Source organism: Sorex fumeus, unplaced genomic scaffold (genome assembly GCF_029834395.1).
Source record: "Sorex fumeus unplaced genomic scaffold, SorFum_2.1 ptg000020l, whole genome shotgun sequence".
NCBI classification, from domain to species: domain Eukaryota; kingdom Metazoa; phylum Chordata; class Mammalia; order Eulipotyphla; family Soricidae; genus Sorex; species Sorex fumeus.
The window spans coordinates 19,707,165-19,732,751 of NW_026606077.1; the positions used below are offsets into that span (position 1 = coordinate 19,707,165).

Consider the following 25,587-nt stretch of genomic DNA (forward strand, 5'->3'; position numbering starts at 1 on the left):
AGGAATAAAATCAAGAAAAAGAAAGAAGACACTCTGGTTCTGTCATGCCCAACTGACTGAGTTCTCTCTCTTATCTCTATTTTAAAGGGCCCCCACATTGGCATTTGAAGCCAGAATACCCAGTGTAGTTCTCAACAGTGGAAGATACAAGAGAAGGAAAACAACAGACTCCATGGGAGGTCCTCAGAAAGTGGTCTTGCACAGGAAGTGGTCATGCAGTCAGAATGAAAGTATTTTAGCTAAAGAATGTTCATGGAGTTTTGACATCTTGGTAGAAGAAATTCTGACTTGTCATATAGGGTTCAAACTGATTTCACCTTCTGTTTGGAATCCAGCTCCTCTTTCAAAACATAGTTGAAAATGAGATTGTCAGGGGATTGGTGAATGAGCTACCACTGAAAAGTCCTCAGCTGAATGAGGAAGGTTTAAGAGAGGAGGGGGGCCTGGGCTCTCTCAGCTCTGTGGGTTCCATGGACTTGTCAGTGCTATGTGAACTGGTGGATCTTGCTGTGGCTTCTCCATGTCCTGGCATGGCAGCATGGCTCCACGTGCAGTGAGTGAGAACAAAAGGACGTGGGTCGTGAAGAGGAGGGGAGAGGGGAGTCTCCAAAGAGGATGATCTCCAAGAACTCAGCTGCCATGGGGAGCTATTCTGTCCCTTATTATTTTTCATATTGATTTTGTTCATTGTTGATAGTAAGGGCATATTCCACTTCTTTCTCATCTTTCTACTTTCTTTTCTCCACTGACCAGTCCATTGAGTTTGTTCTGTGGTAGTAGTAGTATGTTTTATGCAAGGTTATGAAAGATTATTTCAGTTGAGGTGGAACTATCACAATTAGAGAAGGAAGCTATTGAAACAGTGATTCCTGAATGATTTAGTATGGATAGTAATTAGCATTATATACTTTCAAAAGCTCAGTGGTTTGAGAATTTCTTGGTTAAATTGTATTAGCTAAACATCACTATATGATGTGATGTTTTAGATTTCAGTATTCGAAGATTCACTGAGAAATGCCTAAGAATAGTATGCACTATGCAGCAACTTATTTTTTTTATAATTTATTTATTTATTGAATCACTGTGGGAAAAGTTACAAAGCTTTCAGGTTTAGGTCTCGGTCATGCAAATATCAAACACATTTCCCTTTACCAAAACTTATTTCTCACCACAAAGAACCCCAATAAACCCCCACCCCCCACCCCTCCCAATGCCTGTGAGGCAGATGAATTCTAGTTAACACTCTATCTAATTTGACTAGATTCATTGTTTCGATAAAAGATGCACCATTATTATTGAGTTTACCCCCCCCCAAATCAGACATGCTGAAAAAGCATTGTGAAATGATTTGCTTTCTACGGCTGGGTTCAATTTACTTATTAACCCTGGAAGTATTTCTACCGAGAGTCAGATAATTAAGAGATTGGTTTCTGTGCTCTGGAGCCATGGCCGTGCCGGAAAGCCACTGGTGGGGGGCTACTGGTATCCTCGGTAGGGCGTGAAGGACGAGCCGGGAATGCCCCCCCTTCCCATGAGGTTTTAGTCGCCCCGTCACCATCGGTTCATACCTGGCATTCCACAAGGCTCCCAAGCGGCTGCCATCTTTCTTTCCTGAGGGGAGAGGGCAGAAGGGAGCAACACCCTTTCCCCTCCAGGCAGACATGGTGGCATGGATTAACATTTACTTTTCTGCTCCAAGCTGCTGGGCTCTGCATTAAGTCCTTGTGCTTCTGGAGCCATGGCTGTGCTGGAGAGCCACTCGTGGGGGGCAATTGGTGACCTCGGTAGGGTGTGAAGGACGAGCCCGGAACGCCCCCCTTCCCATGAGGTTTTAGTCGCCCCGTCACCACCGGCTCATACCACAGCAATTTATTTTTTCAATCTGTCCATCCACCCACCCACCAAACCATCTACTTATCTACTGACATAGATACGTATCATGGAAACAGTTTTTAATAAAATTTCTTTGGACTAATGTTTTGTGGAAAACGTTGGAAAATGTTAACTGAGAAAAAACTCACTGTTAAATATGTATATATGTATATATATGTATATATTTTTTTAACATCAACCCAAAGGAGCATTGCAAGGTAGTAAAATACAAATAGAGCCACTTTGAGGTCTGAAAATTGAGGATATTGATATTGAGGAATTGAGGAAATTGTTTTAAATTTCTGAGACTCAGTTTCCTTGGATATCAATCGAAGTAATTTTTGCTTTTTCTTGGTTTTGGAGAATATATGAGAGAATAAAGCAAATGGAAAGTATAATAAACATAGACACAGTGGATAAATGATAGTGATTATTTTGATAGAACGCTGAACTCATGATGCCCAATGCAAGGATTAACACGTATAAAAATGCAATTTGTAAATTTCCAAACACTGGATTTGCAAATATTATCAAGAGTTTTTCTTGAGTATTGCTTATGTCTTGGATATATGCAACTCATCCTTTTCATGTAATTTGGATCACTTTGTTTATGTTATTTCATAAATAGAATGTGTAATTGGAAAAGTCCTCAGCATCATTTTCTTTTGTTTTTTTTTTGGGGGTCACAACCAATAATACTGAGAGGTTACTGCTGGTTCTGCACTCAGGAATTATTCCTGATGGTGCTCAGGGGATCATATGGTATGATGGGATTAACACAAGGTTACTGTGTGCAAGACAAACACCCTTTCTGCTGTACTATTATATTAAGATAAATACTGAGTCCATTTCATTTATCAAGAATGAAATACCAGCAGCAAAATTTGAGTGTCTTAGACCACCACCGAAAACTGCATCTATGTATGTGGTGGCAAAATTGTTTCAGGAAAATTCTGCACTAGGCATTTGAGATTAGCTTATTTGCCATGTTCAATAGATGGTGATCGGACAATGTAGCTCCCGGCTCTTTGCTGAGCTTCGAAGGACGAAGGACGAGCTATGTGTCTGCCACATTGTAATGATCAGAGAGTTAAACTGTTTTTTTTCTTTTTTTTAAGAAAGTCTAATTTGCCATGTTCCAAAGCTGCAAGAATGTTCTCATTCTCCTTTAAGTTTGGGATTCATTCCATCTATCACTGCTTGACATGAGGTTCCATAGTCAGTGATGTGAACATGCTACCTGCTATACTGTATCACTTTCTACATGATGTGAGTCATCTGCAGAGCTGTACTGATGAATGGTAAACCTAGACACTGACAAAGAAGCGCCACAGTATATAAGTATATTCTTGGTAAACTAATTTTTCCCCCTGCCACTCTCAAAGCAATATAAACTTCGTTGTTCCTCCTGGATCTCAAATGTGTGTAATAAATTCTTTGAAGTGTCAGTAATGTTGAACTGAGGTTTTTTTTTAAGGAGATTTTCTTTCTTTCATAAAAGGAAAAATTTTCCCTAGAAAGAAAGCGGGTAAATATGTTTTATTTTATTCAGTGCTTAATACAATTGGGTAAAGGGACCCCCATTTCCCACCAATCTCTCCCTGAATGAGTGAACCATGGATGAAATCACCAATTTGTTAGACAGTAATATTAATAGAAATAGACTTGTTTATATTTCTGGCATATTCAATATTTGCTTAACAGATATATAACATAAAGCATATTTCATTAGTTTGTATGATCTTCATAATGACTCTAAGTTTGGGCGGATTTTCTCATCCATGATAGTGAATTCTTACTTTTTTCTTCCTCCATAGACTCTACAGTTTTAAACAGTTCTTGTGGTCTGGATTGCTCTGGAAGAATATTGTCTACATATCGAGGTATCTCATTTTAACCAAACTTATTTGATAGAACAATACTCACAAATTCGTTTCTTGAAAAATGTTAGCCAAAAAAGATTAATTTTCATAGCATTTTCATTCAGTCAAAAATGCTTGGTTTATTCACTGTATCACTGTATTAAAGTCATCCCATTGTTCATTGATTTACTCAAGTGGGTGCCAGTAATATCTCTATTCGTCTCAGCCCTGATATTTTAGGAGCCTCTCCTTACTCGTCATTCCCAACGACTGGAGACTCTTTCAGGGTCAGGGGAATGAGGTCTGTTTTAGTTAATGTTTTTGGCATATTGAATATGCCACAGGGAGCTTGCCAGACTCTGCCTGCGCGGGCAGGATACTCTAGGTACCTTGCTGGGCTTTACAAGATATATATATATATATATATATATGTATATATACACATATAATTTATATATGTGTGTATATATACACACACATATATATATATTTCTATGATTTGTTGCCTACTGTTTGAACCCCATCAAACATGGCATGATAATTACAGAAAATGGGTAGGAAGTGTCTTATGATGTGTTGCGCAGCCAATTCACAGCTGCATGTTCCGGAAAGCAGCCTAGAGCATAGCGGCGGTTGGGTATTGGAGGTCAGCTGCCTGAGCTGGGTCTCTTGGGGTGGGGAGGGCTCTCACCCGCCCCCCTTGGAGCTGTCTTGAGTGAAAACAGCCTGGTGTGGAGTCCAGTGGCATAGTGATGGGAGCCTCATTTTATGCTCCCTTTCAGGATAAGCAAGGGTGAGACCTGGAGGGTGGCCTATGAGGAGATTATCTGGCGCTGGCAGGGAGTGGCTTATGAGTGTGACCCTTGGGTCGCCAGAGACAGGGGGAAGCAGGCAGAGAATTTCGGCTCCCAGGTCCCGTTGGGCCCAGAGTCCAAGGTCACAAAGTTCCACATTACCTGGGTTCCACAGGACTTCATTCATATGCGTGAGGCTCTGCCTGAGCGTCTAGAAAGCGGCCTGGAGTGTGGTGGCAGTTGGGTAGTGGAGATCGGAGCATAAAATGAGGCTCCCATAATCATGCCACTGGACTCTGCGCCAAGGCTGTTTTCACTCGGGGCACCCCAGAGGGGGGCGGGTAAGAGCCTTCCCCATCCCAAGAGACCCAACCCCGGCAGCCGACCTCCACTTGGTTTATTAGAACTGTTTAATACACCATTAGGGAGAATGGATTTTTACTTTACTTTTGCCTTCCCCAATTAATTATCTTACATGGGCCACAACTCAGGTTTTACTCCTCGATCTGTGCAAAGGGATCACCCTTGCTGGTGCTCAGGGATCATTCCTGGTGATACTCAGGGACCATACACAGTGCTAGAGATCAAACCTGATTTGAAGCATGCATTCATCCTATTATTATATTTTGAACCACATGCAGTGGTGCTCAGGGCTAAGTCCTGACTTTGTGCTCAGGGATCACTCCTGGCAGTGACCATATGTTGTGCCAGGAATTGAACAGACGTCTGTTATATGCAAGGCAAGTGTCTTAACCTCTGTACTATCTCTCCAGCCTTCCGAGTATTCTTTTGAATCAAAAGCAATTGACATGGAGCAGAAATAAGAACAACTCTCTGCTATCCCCTTATTATTCTAAAGCATACATCAATTTGTGAAGGTGCTCACTTTCTCTGTGTGCCAGGAAAGAAGAATTAAGGAGACACTCTAAATATTCCCAACCCAGAGAAGGCACCAGAAGAATCTGGAATCTATATAACACAGCTTGTTTTACAAAACTAGACTATATCTACTATTACTTTCCTTTCCCCCAATTTGCCACTTCTCCTGTCTTTTTCCCAGCTCTTGTCACTTCTTTATGGTTGCATGGCTCTTTTGTTAAGGTTCTATATCAACTCAAATTCAAACCACCCCTTTGGATTTAGTCCTCTCTACTAGGTCTCTGCAATAAAATTCTATTGAATTTCATTAGTATTCTATTGCAATTGAATACTAATGAAGTTTGGTCTTCTGTTGTTTTGCTAGTCTGTTTTATGTTTTATAACCTACAAAGTCCCGGTGAGGCAATTGGGGTGAGTAGAGAAAAGATTTCTCCCCTGTGGCAGTGTGGATAACCCAAATTTTAGGAGTTGTGATATAAAACTATAAGTAGAACATAAAGAGTCCTTGAAAATATTTAAATTTACTTCTCTCCTTTAGAGTTGAGAAATTTAGCACCATACAGCTTGGACTAATTTTGTGTTGAGGTAATTAAAGACTAACTGCTGAGGATAGAAGGATCTTTCTTATAAGGAGTTCTGATTAGAGACTATTTACTTTAAAAGAATGAAAGTCAGGTAGTTCTAGTAGTTCTATTGCTCAAGGAATGGTCTTTGTCTTGAAAGTGATGAAAAGGCCACCCACTTCTTTATTCAGAGACTCAGTACTGAAAATTTGTGAATAGGAAAATGTCCCAAATAAGATGAGGAGGCAATGCATACAATGGAGCAGAACAGGAATTCAGAAACAGTTTTACTCTTGGATGCCTAAGCAGCAACACGATATCTGCTTTAGCAAATGCACCTGGTCAAGAACAATTTCATGCTATCTCTCAAGCAGCTTCACCTCTGAGGAGGCGACCTTACCCCTCATATCTCTTACAAACACAGATAGCTTTCTCTCCCCAAGCTGCCTCGGCTGATCTTTCTCTTTCACTCTGTTATTTATTAAAATGTTCATGCAACATGAAAAGGAAAAGATTATCTTGCTTCCTGCCGTGCAAGACAGTATGCAGAAGGCCAAGGTTAAATGCAGCATTTGGTTTCTTAAGCTTCTCTGATGTGTAGGTGTAGAAAAACAATCTAAGAGCAGAGTTTATAGTGGCAACTCTGTGAGGATAAAGCATTGACTTTAATTTGGATTCTCTGGCTATCATTATCCCACTTATGTTTGTCCTCACTCTCTTTTCACTCTGCCACCCAGCTGAGTGGGACGAAATTAACCTGACCTTGAAGAATACTCAGAATCTTCAGGACCATTGGGTTTTCAATAGCCAATAAAACTGTACAGGTCTAGCAGCATTTAGCCCATAGACTTAGAGGCCTGAATAAAAATTTAAGAAATCATATAAACCATGCATTTAACAGAGAAAGGAAATAAAGTCTAGAGAACCAATAGTCCAAAGTTGTGAGCAATTTAGGGTCAGGTTCTGAACTACACTGAGACTTCAAACCCTCCAACACCCTCTTCCAATATATCACAAGAGTCTCCAGCTCATTTTTAGATGGTTCATGAAGTAACATGCATCTATTAGGAATTTTATAGGATTTCTGGAATTTTTCTCATGCCAACCATAACTCCCAAGGGGCTTTTTTTTAGTGAAGTAAAATAGTTTTATTTAGAGATTGAGGGAGAGAGGCCAGAGTGATAGTACAGCAGGCAAGGCAACTGCCCTGCAAGCGGCTGACCCCAGTTCAATCCCTGGCATCCCACATATTGCAGGGCAGAGTGGTGGATAAATACTGGCACCTTCGTAATGCGTGTGACACAGTCATGTTAATTGCCTAGTAGAGGTTCCCAACTTTATTTGACCTCTTCAAAAAATATATTTTTTAATATCTCCTGGACTGGTCCAGTACTCCCACACTTCCCCTATGACACCACCGTGGGGAATATTGGTCTAACGCATGAATATTAACACAACAGAAGACCATGTTCACCAATAATTTTTTGTTTTAACCCCGGATGTCATACTTTCTATTACACAGCTGAACACAGGGCTTATCATTGTAATAGATAGGCACACCCTTCAGGCCACATCTGCACAAAGCAGACATCACACTCATGGGGCTTTGGGAAGGTATGGAATTCAGGCTATGTAGGCTTTCAGAGGTACCAAAGGATTAGTCTGGTGATCAAAAGTGTGGTTAGTCAAGTGATCATTGTTGACAAGTTGGTTCTTTGAAGGCATCTGTTTTAGAAGTGAACTCATTTCTGATTGACTTTTACAATGGAGAGGATGATACTAATGGGTTGATTGCCAAAAATAGGCTCACCGGGGTGACTCATTTGTCAACTGAATGTTTATGCTGGTTCTGGTTGCCGCTTGGTTCTTTGATTACAGAGAAACCCACGTTTTCCCAAGTTTGTCAAAATTTCCTATTCTGATTGTCTTGCATAACCGAGCACAAGTATCAAATATAGAAAATTTAGTTTTTCTCCAAATCTCACTACTTTTGAAGTTTTTGGAGCCAGTTTTTTGGAGCTTTGAGATCACATGGCTTACTCCAGGTTCTTTTCTCAGGAATCATCCCTGTTGGTGCTCAAGTGACTATATACAGCACTCGGGATCAAAGCAGGGTCAGACAGGAGCCAGATAAGTGCCTTAAGCCTTATACTATTTCTCTGCCACCTGCCCCCCTCGACTACTTTCTTTCTTTGTTTTTTGGGTCATACCCAGCTCAGGGGCTTCTCCTGGCTCTGAACTCAGGAATCACTCCTGGGGGTGCTTGGGGGACCATATGGGATGCCTGGGATTGAACCTGGTTCTGCCGCATGCAAGGCAAACGCCAAGAGACATTCTTATTTATTTATTCGTTTGCCTTGTACGCAGCCAACATGGCCGACCCGAGTTTGATTCCTCCGCCCCTCTCGGAGAGCCCAGCAAGCTACCGAAAGTATCTAGCCCGCACGCAGAGCCTGGCAAGCTCCCCGTGATGTATTCAATATGCCAAACACAGTAACAACAAAGTCTCCAATGGAGACGTTACTGGGCCCGCTCGAGCAAATCGACGAACAACGGGAGGGCCTTTACCTTTTGCCTATTTATTTTTGTTTTTTGGGTCACACCCAGCAATGCACAGGGGATACCTGGCTCGTGCATTCAGGAATCACTTCTGGCGGTGCTTGGGGCACCATATGGGATGCTAGGAATAAAACCTGGGTTGACCGTATACAAGGCAAACACCCTATCCACTGTGCTATTGCTCCATTCTTAAGAAGAATCAGCTCAAAGCTCAGATAAAGGAAACATTCACCAATCCTATGCTTCATGAAATCTTTATCTGGATCAAATTGCATATTAAAATTAGAATTGTATGTTATTTTTTCTTCCCCAAAATGATTAGCTCATTTATCAAGCTCCCTTCCTCCACACCAGGATTGTTTTCATTTATATTTATTATCTATGGCCACTCTTGGTTCTAGCTTTGGTACCACATACAGTTCCCTAACTACCTCCAGGAGTGACCTTTGAGCACAGAGCCAGGAAATTGTCCTGAGCACCACTAAATATTCCTCAAAATAAACAAAAAAGTTACTGATCTTTCTCCTACTAAACCCCATATATTTTTGGTTTTAGATCTCATCACAGCTTGTGGAGATGGATTAGAGCCAAAATAAGAACCACAGATGGACAGTCACCCTGGAATCCAAGAGCTAATTTCAGGTCACAGATACATTTTGTTTTCAAAATCTGGCTTTGGGTTTTATTATCAAGCTTACTTTACCTATTGATACATATCACGGCACCTGAAGACCTCTACACTGACGTTCCCTTTGGAACATCTCTCCTCTTCCCTCTTGAGGATGAAGTTAGCATGGGCAGATCTTGCGACTCAGTGGAGTTTGCAAACGGACTCTCCATGCCAGCTTCTTGGAATCTACTCTGAACCACCAGTCCTTTTATAACCCCAAATGATCACATTAGTGAATGAACCTATTCCCCTAACTCGGCTTCTGTGAAGTGATAATACTCATATAATAGACTCATCTGTTTTGAAACAAAATCTGGGTTGGTAAACGTAGTACCTTAAATCAGAGTGAAAGAAATATGTCATAATGTTAGAGAAAAGTCCAAGAAGAATGATTTAGAGAATTTTAGTGTAGAATGTTACCATCTGTTAATGACTGCAAATGATTTATTTTTTCTATCAAAGGTATTTTTTTGTCTTTCCTAATATTCCCACACAAACTACTTTCATTTACTACATTTTTTAAAAACATGATAGCATCTGTATATATCTAGAGATAATTGTCTTCAAAAGTTTCTATGTTTTTGTTTTTAATTTTTGTTTTCTGGGCCATACCTGGAGGTGCTCAGGGATTATTTCTGGCTCAGAGATCACTCAGGGATCACTCCTGGTAGGACTTGGGAGACCCTGTGGGGTTCTGGGGATTAAACCCAGGTCAGCTACATTCAGGACAACTTCCTGGCCTGCTGTATTATATCTCTGGCTCCCCGCTCTACTTTTTTTTTTTAACAGCAAAAGTCTTTTCAGTGATTGACCTCTCTAAAAATATCTCTTGCATCGTTCTAAAATAATATTTCTAGGACAGATTTTGAGTAATGTGGAAAGATAAAATCCATGTGAAAACAATCTTAAAATGAAATTTAATCTTTTATATATTAATTTAGTTGATCTTAGTAATCTTCAGTCAAAACCCTTTAGTTCATAATATCTTCAAGAGTTAAATGTCCTTGCCATTCCATTTATGTATCTTTTTCTCTAGAAAATCCAAATATTTCAGGGAGCACAAATTAAAAACAGTCAATTATTTCAAAACTATGGAATTTTACTTCCTTCACACATCTCTGCAATAAAGGCAAAACATCCTTTTATTCCAGAAACATTTAGTGAAAGATTTCTGCAAGATTAGTTTTGTATCTACTCAAAGACATTTTTAAAAATTTCACCAAATTGCTCTTTGGGTGTATGTCTTTTAGATTTATAGATAAAAGATATTTTCTTACCAATAAGTTTATTAAATTTATGAGTTACTCCAACAAAAAATGGAATATTATCTAATTTTTACAAAGAAAGGTATCTGAGCCCTCATTTATTATGAAACACAACAGAACAAAACAGTCCTTGGATTTCCATGAAAAAGCGCAAGGAAAATTTTTGGAAATTCTCCAGAAAGGATGTATTTTCATGAGGTCTGAGACCATGACTTTATCTAAAGTCATGTCAACATTCATTCAAACTGGTTGTCAATATTGACCAATAGAGATCTGTAAGATTTTGACAGTATTCAGAGAGGGCTGATGTTCACAGGGCCAAAAGAACTCAACCAGAAGGAGTACTGAGTGAACTTAACACAAAAGTTAGGAGCAGAGTTAAATAATCTCTCATACTTCGCAGCAGCACACACATTTATTTGGTAGCTTTCTCTATTTTGATGATTCAGAGTAAGTGTAATGATATGCTATGTAGGTACATTAAATTTAACTGCTCTTCAAAAGCATTAAATCTATTGTTTGGTGTAACAGTTAAATTTTCAAATGTTAAAATCATTACTATGACTCTAATCATGCATTTTGTAAATTTGATCATACCTACTCTCCATAGATGCTAAGTGTGCAGTAAAGACCTTTATAGCCATTTTCCTTACAGTCCCATGTTATTGGTTTAAACCATCTTGTATGTGTAGAACATCTTCAAATATGATTAGGGAAAATATTCAGAATGAAAGTAGCCATGGCCAGGTGGTCCAGGAAACACAATTACTCGGTACCACTCAAATGTTTTCATATCCTGGAAGACTCTGGGTCAAAATTGAGAGTCCATATTCATGGAAAAATTTATGGGTCAACAAAGTTAGTCCCCAAATGCTAAATCTTAAATCCACTTTTGTTCCTGTTTTGTGTTGTACAAGGATTCTATTACTCCAACTGCCTACGGGTGGGGAGGATTGATTCTGCTGAGACCTTCCTTCTGACCGCAACCCCCAAAATCAAGGAGCAGGATAAGCTGGCATTTGAAATACCCCATTTCCTGTTTATTCTTTCTAAAGAAGCTGAACTACACATAAACTAAGTTATCTGACATCTCGCTTGGGGGGGGAAACCTTCAAATGCAAGTTAAAAACAGAGCCACTGACTTCTCAATCTTTGTCGAAATATCATTATGTTTTAAAGTTAATTTATTTTTAAAGGTATTTAAATTCAGAATGTTCTGAACTCTGAAGTCATGTATTTCCAAATGCTATCCATTCCTCATCAATGAGAGAGGATTAAAGATGAGCTTCCACTAATTAGTCTGAAACATGCTCTCAGCCTCATAAGGGGAATATGCAGAGGTTTTATTATTTTATAAAGATGCATATTTGTGGAGGCTCTTCGAATGAATGTAGAGTATTTATTAGTTCATGGAGCAATGACTGGAATCTGGGATATAAGACTGGGGTGAAATTTCTTTACCCTCCTAACCCCAGAGAGTCTTTAGAAACAAAAGAGCACCAAGTACTTAAGGTAAGACACTGTTGTATTCATAATATAGAGAAATGACCACCGTGCCTCGTGGACAGGAGATGCGGTTCTCCAAGGGGCTACAAAACGGTGCTAGTAATAATTTTAATTGGATGCTATCTTTGCTGCCTTCAAAAAAGTATCATAAAACGGAATTATTACAGGCCGCATTGCACTTAGAGTGCGTGCGGCTCACAGGCAGAAGGCGAGACCATCCATCCCCGGGAGGACAGCCTCCGCGGCCTTGCCCTGCATCCTGCCTCCCGGTTTCCCTGTCCGGGTGCTGCTCTGCCCGCTCTGTCGTCTAAGGTCGGGTCGGCGTCGCCCGCGGGGCTCACCTGCAGGGGGCTGGGCGCGAGGCCCGGGCCCGGGGACTGCGTGGGCTTCTGAGGCGGGCTGGCGCGCTGCTGGCTCGGGGATGCTTGGTTCTGGTTCTGGTTCTGGTTCTGGTTCTGGTTCTGGTTCTGGGGCGGCGGGTGCGGCGTGGGCGGGAGGGGCTGGCTGGGGGCCGCGGCGGGCTGGGAGGCGGGTGGTGGCTGCTGGCCGGGGGGCGCGGCGGGCGGCGGCTGCAGGGGCTGGAACTGGTGCAGCGGCGAGTTCAGGGATGAGGTAGCTGCGGGAGAGAAAGGGACAGCGTTGGGGTCCTCCTTGGGAGGTCACGGGGGCCGGGCGGAGCGCGCGGTGCGAGGGGAGCACCTGCTGCGGAACCAGGTGAGGAAGGCGGGCAGGAGGCGCCCACCAGGCCTCCTGGCGCCGCGTTGGGCAGTGCGGCTAGCGAGGCCTGCGGGATTCCCGCGGGGTGGATGGGCTCCCTGCCCGGTGTCCACGTGGTGGGACACCCTCGCGCTCTCACTGTCCGGGAGCTCCTTTGGTGCTCAGGACACCAGCCTTCGGCAGCCCCAGAAGGCCGCGGGTCAGTGGGCGCGAGAGGCACCAGGCAGGTCAGTGGGCGCAAGAGGCACCAGGCCATGGTGGCGTGGACAGGGCCAGCCAGACCTATGCAGCGCCACCAGCTTCGTTTTCCAGACAAGGCCCGACTGGAGTTAAGACCAGGAAGGGCTACGATGGTTTTCACCATCCATCTGGCTACTGTGTCATTTTCACTTTCCACTTCATCGTCTACTCACCTTAAAAAAAAAAAAAAAAAATATATATATATATATATATATATATATATATATATATATATTGAACCCATTTGCTTTGCAAGCGGTCGACCCGGGTTCAATTCCTCTGTCCCTCTTGGAGATCCTGGCAAGCTACCCACATGGCAAAGCCTGGCAAGCTACCCCTGACATATTCGATATGCCAAACACAGTAACAACAAGTCTCAAAATTTTTTGTGAGCCGGTACTGAGCCCACTTGAGCAAATTGATGAACATCGGGAGGAGAGTGTTACAGTGCTATTAAAAAACATTGTGATTTACAAAGTGTTTACTGTGTTAATTGTAAGTTGTTTCAGGCCTACAATACTCCAACACCAATCCAACACCAGTGTTGCCCTCTCACTCTAAGCCCTCTTCCTAGGCACACACAGCACAAGCTTACTTCATATTGCTCGCTCAAACAAAACTTAGAGAAATTGCAAATGGAATGATCAGAAGTTCAAGTTTCTATGATGTTCTCCCCCCCACCCCCCACCCCTGCGGCCCTCCCTGTGTTTAGAGATCAGGAGAATTTTGACTGCACCTGAGAGAGTTACACAGGACCTCCACCTACAGGGGGATGGCCACAGGCCCATCCCTCCAGGGCAGGTCAGGAGCTGAGACATGGAGCCATCTCTCAAGATTTTCCTGTTATATGAAAAGTACAGTTTTGTGGGACAAGCTGTCTCAACACTGAGCACACTAATTTTTTTCTCATATGCCCTTCCAGCCCAACGATTTCTGCAGCAGGATGACAGTTAGTTTGGCCAAAGAATGATTAAGAGAAAATTACTGCTACAAATTCACTTCCTTCTTTGCCTGAATCTCAGTTGAAAAGCTTTCAAACAAGTCTACAAATAAATTTGAGGATTAATGTGGAACCCATAGCCTTGGATGTAATGTTTTCCTGCCTTCTTTTTTAAACATTGAAGTAGTCAAGTTTTCCAAAGGTAACAGCTTCTGTTTGCAATATTAAACTAGTCTCTTCTTTTTTTTTATTAAAGAAAATGCCTCCTTCCCAATAACATACAGGTTTTGTAAAATGACATATCATATATCTACCTTCATACAACAAATATGTTCTTGACAAATATTTTATTGAACAATTTGTTGAGGACAAAAAATTTTCTCCATAAGAAAATTAACAAGTGACTAGTTTTGTAAATTAAGAATAATTTTGTTTAAAAACATGAATAATTTTGTAAAGCTTATTTAAAGCCAATAAGTTGGATTGAGAAAGGAGACAGTATTTTTTTGTTTGTTAGTTTGTTTTTGTTTTGGGGCCATATATAGCAGTGCTCAGGATTTACTCCTGGTTCTGAGCTTAAGGATCAGTCCTGGCAGTGATCAGGGGACAATATGGAGTGCTGAGGGTCAAATTTGGATCTGCTGTGTGCAAGTCAACCTGTTATATTATAGCTCCTGTCCAGGAGACACAGTCTTGCCTTCAAAGGTCCTATTCTATCCCTATGGAAATACAATTAATGTATGAAAGTCATCAGTTTTAGGAGTATGTGGTACAGTGTCCTAGGGTGATTGATAGATGAGAAATGTCAGTTAACTGACTGAATGGTTAACAGTCAAAAACAGGCCAAAAGTACCAAGGGAATCTTGAATAGTGTCTTCATGCAGGTTTGAGAGAAAAAGGCAGCATTCAGAAAGAATCTGGAAAAAGAACAAAGAAGATCCATGAAGAAGAGGCTCATCTCTCAAAATATAAGAAGAAAGGATATTCCAAATGGGAGAAAGCAGATTTTAGTACAGTTTAAACTTCTTGAAAGATAGTGTGGAGAATGCATGGCTCAGAAACAAGGCTCTAGAAAGTTTTGAATGAGATCACCTAGGTGGCAAGTGTTTTTCACGGATTTAGGAGGATGATGGATAACTTGCAGTTTACTTCTAGTGTAAGTCATAGTTGCAGGTTTCATTAAAACATGGCAAGACTGCATGGTTGAAATGGTGGCTTCATAGCTCTCAAAGGCACTGGTCTGAATCCTGTACTGAACGGGACTGTGGAGGACTTTCATGTTGGACCAGTTGGGATGGAAAATCTGTCCAAACACTCACTTCCCTGGTGTGTCTTGCCCTGTGTATAAATCCAGGGTGATCTGGGGACTCTGGAGTTTGTTTATGAGTAAAGACTGGAAAATACCAGGTCAGTGGGGACTGCCCAACACTACTATCAAACTGAAGTTGCTTTAAAAACAGTCTTCAAAAACACAGTCTTTATTCCATTTATTGAAACTTTAAGAGGATGGTTTGTTTTTGTCATTTTTCCTATCTCCCCACCCTGCCTCCTGTCAAACAAACTCACATTTACTGAACCCCAGCTCAATTAGGATTTCCTAGTATCTCTGTTCTCTGGGCGTCTCAGGGATTGGGACTTGATCTCTCCTCTTCATGAAGCCATAGACTTTGGGAAATTGAATGCATCTGGCCACATGCCTGATTGCATCAAACTGATTTCTTTCAGGTGGGGGCACATATTTCAGTTCTTATTTTTATGGTTGACTTAATACCATACTGTTTTATTTTGGTTAGAAAAGCATTTATCTAAATTAGCATTTAGAGAAAAATTCTGTGGAATATTGGCAAACATATATAGGCAGATGGGTAGATGCAGCAGACCCTAACCTACTAATGAGACATGATTCCAAATGTGTCTTTATTTCTTTATGTCAGTGAGTTAAAATTGCTTGGTTATTTCTTTCCCATAACTTGTAGCTTGCCTGGGAAGACATAAACCTAAACAAAATCTTCTTGAGTCTTATCAGGTAATTTGGCACCTGCAAGCAAAAAATGGTGGGAAATACAATATGTTTAGATATGTACTGTACAAGGCATGTGAGATTTTATAAGAATGTAACTCTGGTCTAAAAAATGCCAAGGGCACCGATATTGTAATATAAAAACAAAACTGAAAAATGGTGACCTATAGAGCTTGTAAATGGCTCAATTAATAAAGCATACTGAGCTATGGGCACAAGTTAGGAAAGTTCAAGAACATATTTAAACTACAGAGATTGTTTGCAGATGAAATGATAATTGTTAGGGGCGAGAGAGAGAGAGAGAGAGAGAGAGAGAAAGAGAGAGAGGAAGGGAGGGGAAGAGAGAGAATACAATGAGTAAGGCATTTGCTTTGCTGGTAGCAGACCAGGGTTTGATACTTGGCCCCATATATGATTCCCTGAGCACAGACAGGAGTTACTCCTGAGCACAGATCCAGGAGTAATCCCTGAACACAGTCAGCTATGGTCCCCAAGTAAAAATAACAACAACATAAAGAAATGATTTTTTTTGGGGGGGGCTAAAAGTCTCACATGATGTATGAAAGAGAAGATATTAACTTTCATCTCATCTACCCCATTAGAATTGTTCCTTTCTTTCTGGTGCACTATATGACCAATTTAAATGTAAAATTTTGACTGCAAACTATTGTAACAGTAGATATGAAAAATTAAAACCAAAAATTTTAATTAGGTCACTTGAATTTAAAAGTTGATAAATTTGCAAAAAAAACAGCATAAAATTCAATCAAACTTTGAATTTCTTGGAGAAAAGAGAAAACTGTAGCAAAACACATGGCTTAAAAACTCCCTGCAAAATAATTTAATATGGCAAAAGAGTCATCAAGAACCCATTTATTCAGTTTTTGTAGGTCAACTGTAAATTGGAAAATGTTTTAACTTGAATCTTTGTTTAAGGTTTCCTCAGGAAACTAATATATAGAACCACACCACGAAAAGTATCTGAACAATATTGGGTGAATTTACTTATTATTACTTCCAAGGCAAGGAAACTGAAAGTAAAGGGATTATTAATACCCACATATGAGAAACCTTTTCACGATGAAAATTTCTGGAGAAAGACAAATAAATGTTAACTTAGAAGATACTTGAAACACCTTAGAATTCACATAAAGCAAAGTGTGACTCTTAGTGACATCTTCACCTTTGTTAACACAAGAATAAAATCATACTTTTGTATAATCACTCTGGTCAGGATCTAAACATTAGCATTTTTGGCATTTTTTTAGGTGCAGGCTGGTGTGTGCATGGCTGGCAAAGAGAGTGTCTGAGAGTGTGCTGGAAGGGAGTGAATTATTCACTGCTGATGTTTACACACCTTGGCATATTTGGGACTTAAGAGAGATTTAGGATGAAAAGAAGACCCATGCTGAGGAGCAAGGAAGTAGGAAGGGTTATCAAGTAAAGGTAGCCAGAAAAGAGTATGAAGGAACTGACTCTCCAGACCCTACCATGAGCAGTTGTTGGTACAGTCTTGGTCAAAGTGAGAGAAAGCATCTGGTGAGGATAAAGTGGATAACTTTAGAAGTACACGTTAAGTGCAGGAAGCCAGATTTCAAAGGCTACCTGCTGTATTATTACATTTGTGTGAAATGCCCAGGCCAGACAAATTCATGAAGACAGAAAGATTAGTGGTTGCTAAGATCTGAAGATATGGAGGAACACAGCAAAGAAGGATGGATTTTTCCATTTGTGGTGATGAAAATGTTCTTGATCTCGACAGTGGTGAAGGTAAGACAGCATTTCAAATATACATAGTGCCACTTAATTGTAAATATCTAAATGGTGAAAATGGCAAATGTAATACTATCTGCATTATACCATGATAATAATAGTGGCAATACTAATGATGGTAATAATAATTACAAACACAATTTTTCTCTCTATATTCAGATACTGAGAACTCAACCACAAAAAGAAAACCATGTTTCCCTGTTCTGCACAGCTTTATGGTCGTGAGGGGTCAGAAAAGCGACCAGCAGACACCATGCCTCTGTAAGTGGCAAGAGAGACATAGTCAGAGTGCCAGGCCATATAGGGCGGGAAACTTTCTGCCCACTAGAGATAAAATATGGGTATGGCAGTGCAGAGAATGGAATTATTATCAGATAGAGCCTTGAACCCATCCTAAAAGTATGCAGTCCCCTGTCTGGCTTCTAATGAAAATTGGAGAGATTTAGAAACTTATCTCGGTGAGCACACAGAAAATAGAGATGATAACTTGGGTTTTAATGACAACTGTTGAAATAAGGCAAAGGTAGAAGAACAAGAACCAGAGAACATCTTTCATGTGTAATATATAAGGAATCAAAGCAAGAAGGGGGATAAAATCTAATAACAGCACACCATTGGACTCTGATTTCAGAATAGAGGTTACCAAGTGGTGGGGGTGATGGTAAAGAAAGAGGTGGACTAGACTGATACCAGAGCAATGCTGGTGGGGTGGGTAGTTGTAGAAATGTAGTGACTTTGTACACAAAAACATAAACATTAATAGTATTGCAAGCACGTTACCTCAATTTCAATAAAAATAAGTAAAATAAGACAATGCTTTCAAAGTTAAGGAAGCACATTCCATCTGAAAGATTCCGTATTTGAAGTAAGTCATACATACATATGAATAGTATTGATGGAATTTTATACCTCTAGGCCTTGAGTTCAGCAGGACTAAGTAACCTTCCCAAATTTGCACAGCTAGTCTGCCTGCCTGTTTCTGAGTCAGGACAAAGAGAACTATCTTGCCATCTGTTCCCAGATACCCATCTGATAAGGGATTAATATCTAGGATATACAAGACACTAGTAGAATTGTACAAGAAAGAAACCTCCAACCCCATCCAAAAAATGGGGAGAAGAAATGAACAGAAGTTTCCTCAAAAAAGAAATACAAATGGCCAAAAGTTCCACTTCGCATGAAGGAGATGCGAATCAAAACAACAATGAGATATAATCTCACACCATAGAGTTTAAAAGAACAAAAGCAACCAGTGCTAGCATGGATGTGGGGAAAAACGGACACTCTTTCACTGTTGGTGGGAATGCCCACTAGTTCAGCCTTTCTGGAAAACAATATGGACAGTCCTTCGAAAACTAGAAATTGAGCTTCCATATGACCCTGCAATATCACTTCTGGGAATATATCCAGAGGACACGAAAAAGCACAGTAGAAATTACATCTGTATCTATATGTTCATTGCAGCACTGTTCACAATAGTCAAAATATGGAAACAATCCAAGTGCCCTAGAATAGATGACTGGTTAAAGAAACTTTGGTACATCTAAACAATGGAATATTATGCAGCTGTTAGGAGAGATGAAGTCATGAAATTTGCTTATAAATGGATAGATATGGAGAGTATCATGCTAAGTGAAATGAGTCAGAAAGAGAGGGACAGACATAGAAGGACTGCACTCATCTGTAGAGTATAAAACAACATAACATGAGGATGACACCTAAGGATAGTACATACATGGGTCAGGAAGATTGCTCCATAGCTGCAAGCCTGCCTCATGAGCAAAGGGGAGTAGGAAGCTGGAATTGAGAAGATATCACTAAAAATGATGGCTTGAGGAACCGGTCGGGATGGGAGATATGTGCTGAAAGTAGATAATAGACCAAACATGATAACCTCTCAGTATATGCAATGCAAACCATAATGCCCCAAAACAGAGAGAGAATATGGGGATACTGCCTCTCATGGAGGCAGGGGGAGGGTGGGAAAGGGGGCTTATATTGGTGGTGAGGAATGTGCTCTGGTGGAGGGATGGGTATTTGATCATTGTGTGATTGTAACCCAAACACGAAAGCTTGTAACTATCACACAGTGATTCAATAAAATTTGAAAAAAGAAAGAGAACTATCGGCTACAGGGAGGTTCTCCCCAGCACAGGCAAAACATGCTTTAGAAACTTGTGGATATGGGACGCAAATGTGCAATTTGAGCATAAAGATGGTAACTTGAGTGTGAGCCATGGATTATCATAAGAAACAGGGAGAGAGATGAGAGGCATAAAGTGAGTGGGTGAGAGAGGGCATGATACAGTTTATTCGTGTCACTTTATGGAGAGAGAGAGAGAGAGAGAGAGAGAGAGAGAGAGAGAGAGAGAGAGGATTTCCTCTAAACTTATGCTCAATTGGCAGCAGCCCTGTGCTCAGTCTTGGTGTTATTTTAAGGATAGTAAATGAGTAGGGCATTGGCAACAAAGGTGGCCACTGTGAGTTCTCCAGATGAACTTGACCTTGATGGGGGACAGTGACTCCAGGCCCCCCATCCTACAATGTATATAGAGTAAATTAGCTACTGGAAAGGAAGGCTATGTTCTTTAACTGCAGACTTATACTTTTCTTTATTTAATAAATAATGTTTGTTTAAAAATTGAGGCATCAGAGACAACAACATAGTATTAAAATTATTGTTATATAGCTGCAGAGCTACTAGACCAATCCAATGCTTCCAACCACCATTTTTTTTAAGATCTTGCCACCCTTACTCCATTACTTTATCCTCTCTTCTGCCCCTCTCAGTTTCTAATTTCATTAATTATATCATAGGGGTTGTTTCCATTTGGGATTATCTAATCCCTTTCTTTATGCTCTGCAACTGAGGGAAAATAGTATTTATATATCTTTTACTTTCTGACTCACATCACTGACATGATGTACTCCAATTCCATTCCAGTTGAAGAATACTGAAAATTTCATCTTTTCCTACAGCTGAATAGTACTACGCTGCATACATGTACCACAATTTCTATGTCCAGCATCCACTGTTGCGCTCCTGGGTTGTTCCCAGATCTTGGTTATTTCAAGCAGTACTGAGATGAATAAAGATTAGTGTTCCTTTTTCTTGAGATAGATTTCAGAAGTGGAATTGTAAGGTCATATGGAAAACATTCATAATATTTTGTGTAGTCTTCAAACCATTTTCCAGAGAAGCTAAACTATGTAAAACTCGATGATAGTGAATGACATATATAAGAAAGACTGGAAACAACAGTGAATGAAAATTCCTTCGCCATATCTCGGTTAGCACTTAATTGTTTTTGGTATTGTTTATAAACCATTCTCATTGGTATGAGGTTAAATCTCCTATTTGTTTTGATTTGTATTTCCCTTATAATCAGTAATGAGGAACATGTTTTCATGTGCCTATTAGCCATCTTTATTTCTTTTTTTAGAAGATGTCTGTTCATCTCCCATTGTGTTACATTTGGACCTTTGTTGCTACTTTTCTATGTGTCTTGAAGTCCCACATATGAGAGACATCATTCCATATCTATACCTTTCCTCCTGACTAATCTCACTCAGCATGATATTCTCTTGTTCCATTGATGTTGCTGAAAATTATATGATTTATTCTTTCTTAGAGCTGCATAGTATTCTATTATGCACATAGACCGTAATTTCTTGATCCGTTTATCTATAGTTGGACATTTGGGTTTAATATTTATTAGTATGTAGTATCTATATAGTTCCAAAAATAACCAAAGCTCTCTGGCAAAGCCACAGTCTAGAAATAAAGCAGTTGTTTCAAATTATAACAAGAAGACAAAACTCCAAGAAGAAAATCTAAACATATCCAAGGCTTTAGAAAAAGTTAAATGCTATAAAAGGCACTACCTCCCAAAGACGATGTCTGTTTCTTCTCTCAGTAATTAAAAATAAACAGTAAGTTCTGGAGCCTATCATACAGTGGGTTTAGCACTTGCCTCGCAAGTGGGCGATCTGGGTTTATCCCTGGCAACATATATGGTTTCCTGAACCCCACCATAAGTAAGTTCTGAGCACTGTTGAGCACTTGATCACTTGACTTCCTGTTAATCGTCGATTTGCTAGAGCGGGCTCGAGCCAGTAACGTCTCCATTTGTCCCTGTCGTGTGCTAGTGTAGCCCAATGGCTTCTGTTCATTCTAGGAACACAGTTGAATTTGAACAAAAACCAAAAATAAATAAATAAACAACAAAACAATGGAGGTTTCTCTGACCCCCAACTTTAAATTATAGCATACAACTATAGTAGTCAAGACTGTAAATATTGAATAAAGACTCACTCTCAGACAAATGAGATAGACTTGAGAACTCGGAGATGGTAGGTATATACGGACAACTAATATTAAACAAAAGCGCTAAGAGGAGTCAGGAATCCCTCATCAATAAATGGTGTCAGGAAAACTGGTCAGTGATAAGTGAATAATAATAATAAAAGAACTCAGACCCCTGTCTCACACTATGCATGAAAATCAATTTGAATGAATTAAATACCTCAATATCAGACCTGAATCCATTAATTACATTGATTAGTGTGTCAGGAGATATTTTATTGCATTGACTATAGAGCCATCTTTAGTGACTCAGTGCCATTGACCAAGCCAACAGAAGCAAAGATAAACAAATGGTACTACATCAAACTAGAAGGCTTCTGCACTACAAAAAAAATTATGATTAAAATAAAAAGATGTCACCCAGATAAAGAAAATATTTACTTAGCAGTCATTTGACAAAGGGTTGCTATCTAACACATGTAAACACCTGCACACTTTCAACAGAAAAACAACCAAACCCATTCAAAAGTGGGGATAAGAGATAATCAGGAACTTTCTTAAAGGAGACAAACGGTGGCCAATAGGTATATGAAAAACATGTTCTGTAATCCTTATCATCAGGGAATTGTAAATCAAAACAGCAATGAGATATCACTCTACATAAGTGATATTGGCATGCATAAAAATTGATAAAAGGGCCCAAGAGATAGTGCTGCATGCAGCTGATCAAGGTTTAATCTCCAGCAACTCCCCTAAGTTTAGTTAATATTCACCTCACAAATAGTTGTGAACTTTTCTTTTGTGATAAAAAATTTTAAAATCTATTTTCTTAGCAGATTTAAAATACACAAAGTGATACTGTTACTATAGTCACCACACTGTGTGTTATGGTCCAGGACTCATATCTAAACACTGGAAGTCTGTATTTTTTGTTCATTTTCCCCATCTCACCCACCTGTAAGCCCCTTGCCCTGGCAACCACCAAATCTGTTCTCTGAATCTATACATTCACATTTTAAAATATTCTACATATAAATAATAATTTATTTATTTTAAAAATAAATAATAAATAAATAAATAAATAAAATAAATAATAAATTATTTTATCGCTGGAGCGATAGCACAGCGGGTAGGGCGTTTGCCTTGCACGCAGCCAACATGGCCGACCCGAGTTCGATTCCTCCGCCCCTCTCGGAGAGCCCGGCAAGCTACCAAGAGTATTCGATATGCCAGACACAGTAACAATAAAGTCTTCAATGGAGACATTACTGGGCCCGCCGAGCAAATCGATGATCAACGGGAGGGCGAAAAAAAAAATAATATTTGCCTTTCTGATTTATTTAGCTTAGTGGGCCTGCTCAAGCAAATCGATGAACAATGGGAGGACAGTGACAGTGACAGTATAATACCCTCAAGGACTATCCACGTAGTCACAAATGGCATAATCTTACTACCTTTTCTTAGTAAAGTAAAGTAAAGGCCCTCCCGTTGATCGTCGATTTGCTCGAGCGGGCCCAGTAACGTCTCCATTGGAGACTTTGTTGTTACTGTGTCTGGCATATCGAATACTCTCGGTAGCTTGCCGGGCTCTCCGAGAGGGGCGGAGGAATCGAACTCGGGTCGGCCATGTTGGCCGCGTGTAAGGTGAATGCCCTACCCGCTGTAATCTTCCAAAATCTTACTTTCTATGGAGTAAATAATATTCCAGTTATATGCAAATATAACTGATGTGTACACAGGAATGCACACATCTGTCACATTTTACATTTAATTTATCCATTTATATATCTACGAACATACCAAAAATGCATAAACTGATAGACAATTAGGTTTATCCAAGAAAGTAAAATTAATTCTTATTCAAGAGAAAGTTTGAGTGTAATAAACATCTTAGATTAATTAAAAGTGTAAATAGTCAAAATGATACATGCACACTAATTGCTTAAAAATAGTAAAAAAGGAGAAAAATATACAAAATGGTTCTTGAAGGGTACAAAAATGGAAAACTAGTGATGTAACATTCACTATCAAGAAATCTGAGTACTAACTGAACTCTTCTCAAGAACTAGAACATAGCGCTATTATGGATTTTCAGCTGTGAGAAACCTCCCATGGATATCCTTTTACTCTTCAAATAAGCTTATATCATGAATAAAGGAAGAAAAAAATTAAAATCAATAATAAACTTTTAAAAATAAGAACTTAATTTGTTAAAAAGATTTAAATTGCCAATTACCTCTCCTGCCCTTTTCTATCATTTTTTCTTTCTCTTTTTCTTTTTTCTTTCTTTTTTTTGTTTGTTTTTTGGGTCATACCCAGTGATACACAGGGGTTACTCTTGGCAGTGCTTGGGGGACCATATGGGATGCTGGGAATAGAAGCTGGGTCAACTGCGTGCTCCAGCACCTCCCATCACATTATTAAGACTTCTTTAGATATTTGAATCATATCAAGCAAGAACTCTTTAAGTGCATTTTGACTAAATTTCAGTAGATTTATTCCACATGTTCCTTGCTTTTACTTGATTGATTTTTTTGATACCTGCAAATAATCATAGACTGCTTATGGAAATATTCATTCTTCACTTGAAATCTATTTGCTCAACATATGAGATTGGATTTATTTATTAGAGGATCCTCACCCTCCCATAATAACTGGCTTTCTTCTCTACCAGGTTTGTCAGAGTTGATGAAGACTAAGAAGGAAGCAATTCAATTTTCCTTGGATGTCAGTTTACAGTGCTACACTCATTTTCCAATACGTGGAAGGTCAAGTTATTGTTTTGTTGAAAGGTCTGGACTTGACAGAATGTGCCACTTTACCTTCTTATGATCAAATGAGCTTAATGACAGTATACATATTTAGATGAACTAGGAAGTAGCTCAAAGAGCATAACATACAACGCTATTATTTTTCACTTCATAAATATGAAGAGGGCGTTCGCCTTACAAGCGGCCAACATGGCCGACCCGAGTTCGATTCCTCCGCCCCTCTCAGAGAGCCCGGCAAGCTACCGAGAGTATTCGATATGCCAGACACAGTAACAACAAAGTCTCCAATGGAGACGTTACTGGGCCCGCTCGAGCAAATCGATGATCAACGGGAGGGCCTTTACCTTTTACCTTTAATATTTGTATATTTGGTGGTCTCTTTTCAGAAGGTCAAAATACCTTTAACTAGAGGGTAAAAGGTCTAAAAATATAGCTAAAATTTACTGAACTTGGTCTTTCTAGGGTCGGTCATTTAATTATTAGGGTAGATATGAAGCCACACTCACCAAAAATAGATCTATAGATATGGGAAAAAAGGGAGAAAGTTGTTCATTTTACATTCCTATTTCAGTAAAATAACAAAATTCTTTATTATTTTATTAATTGGCAGGCAAAGTAAGGTATATCTTGGCTTTCAAAGTCTCAGCATTTGTCTTTCCCTTCAAATGGGCATTTTCAGGAGAAAATGTTACAGACATTTCCATGGATACTGTACCTTGTTTAAACACAGCACTGTGCTCACTCAAATATCTTTTAGGCTATGGACGCACGGGCCAGTGCTTATTTTCATGGTTGATTTAATTCATCCCCTCTGCCAGTGTGGGGATTATTCCCTACAGTTATTCTCCAG

At 39.8% G+C, this 25,587-nt stretch overlaps 1 protein-coding gene across 1 annotated transcript in view; it reads right to left on the reverse strand.

The window, feature by feature from the left end:
* The window catches only part of POU6F2 (POU class 6 homeobox 2), a 461,711-nt gene that overhangs the window by 132,754 nt on the left and 303,370 nt on the right, over positions 1–25,587 (reverse strand). The window contains exon 5 of the mRNA XM_056113393.1: positions 12,312–12,586. Within this exon, the coding sequence (XP_055969368.1) occupies positions 12,312–12,586 (275 nt within the window). The remainder of the gene's footprint in view (positions 1–12,311; positions 12,587–25,587) is intronic.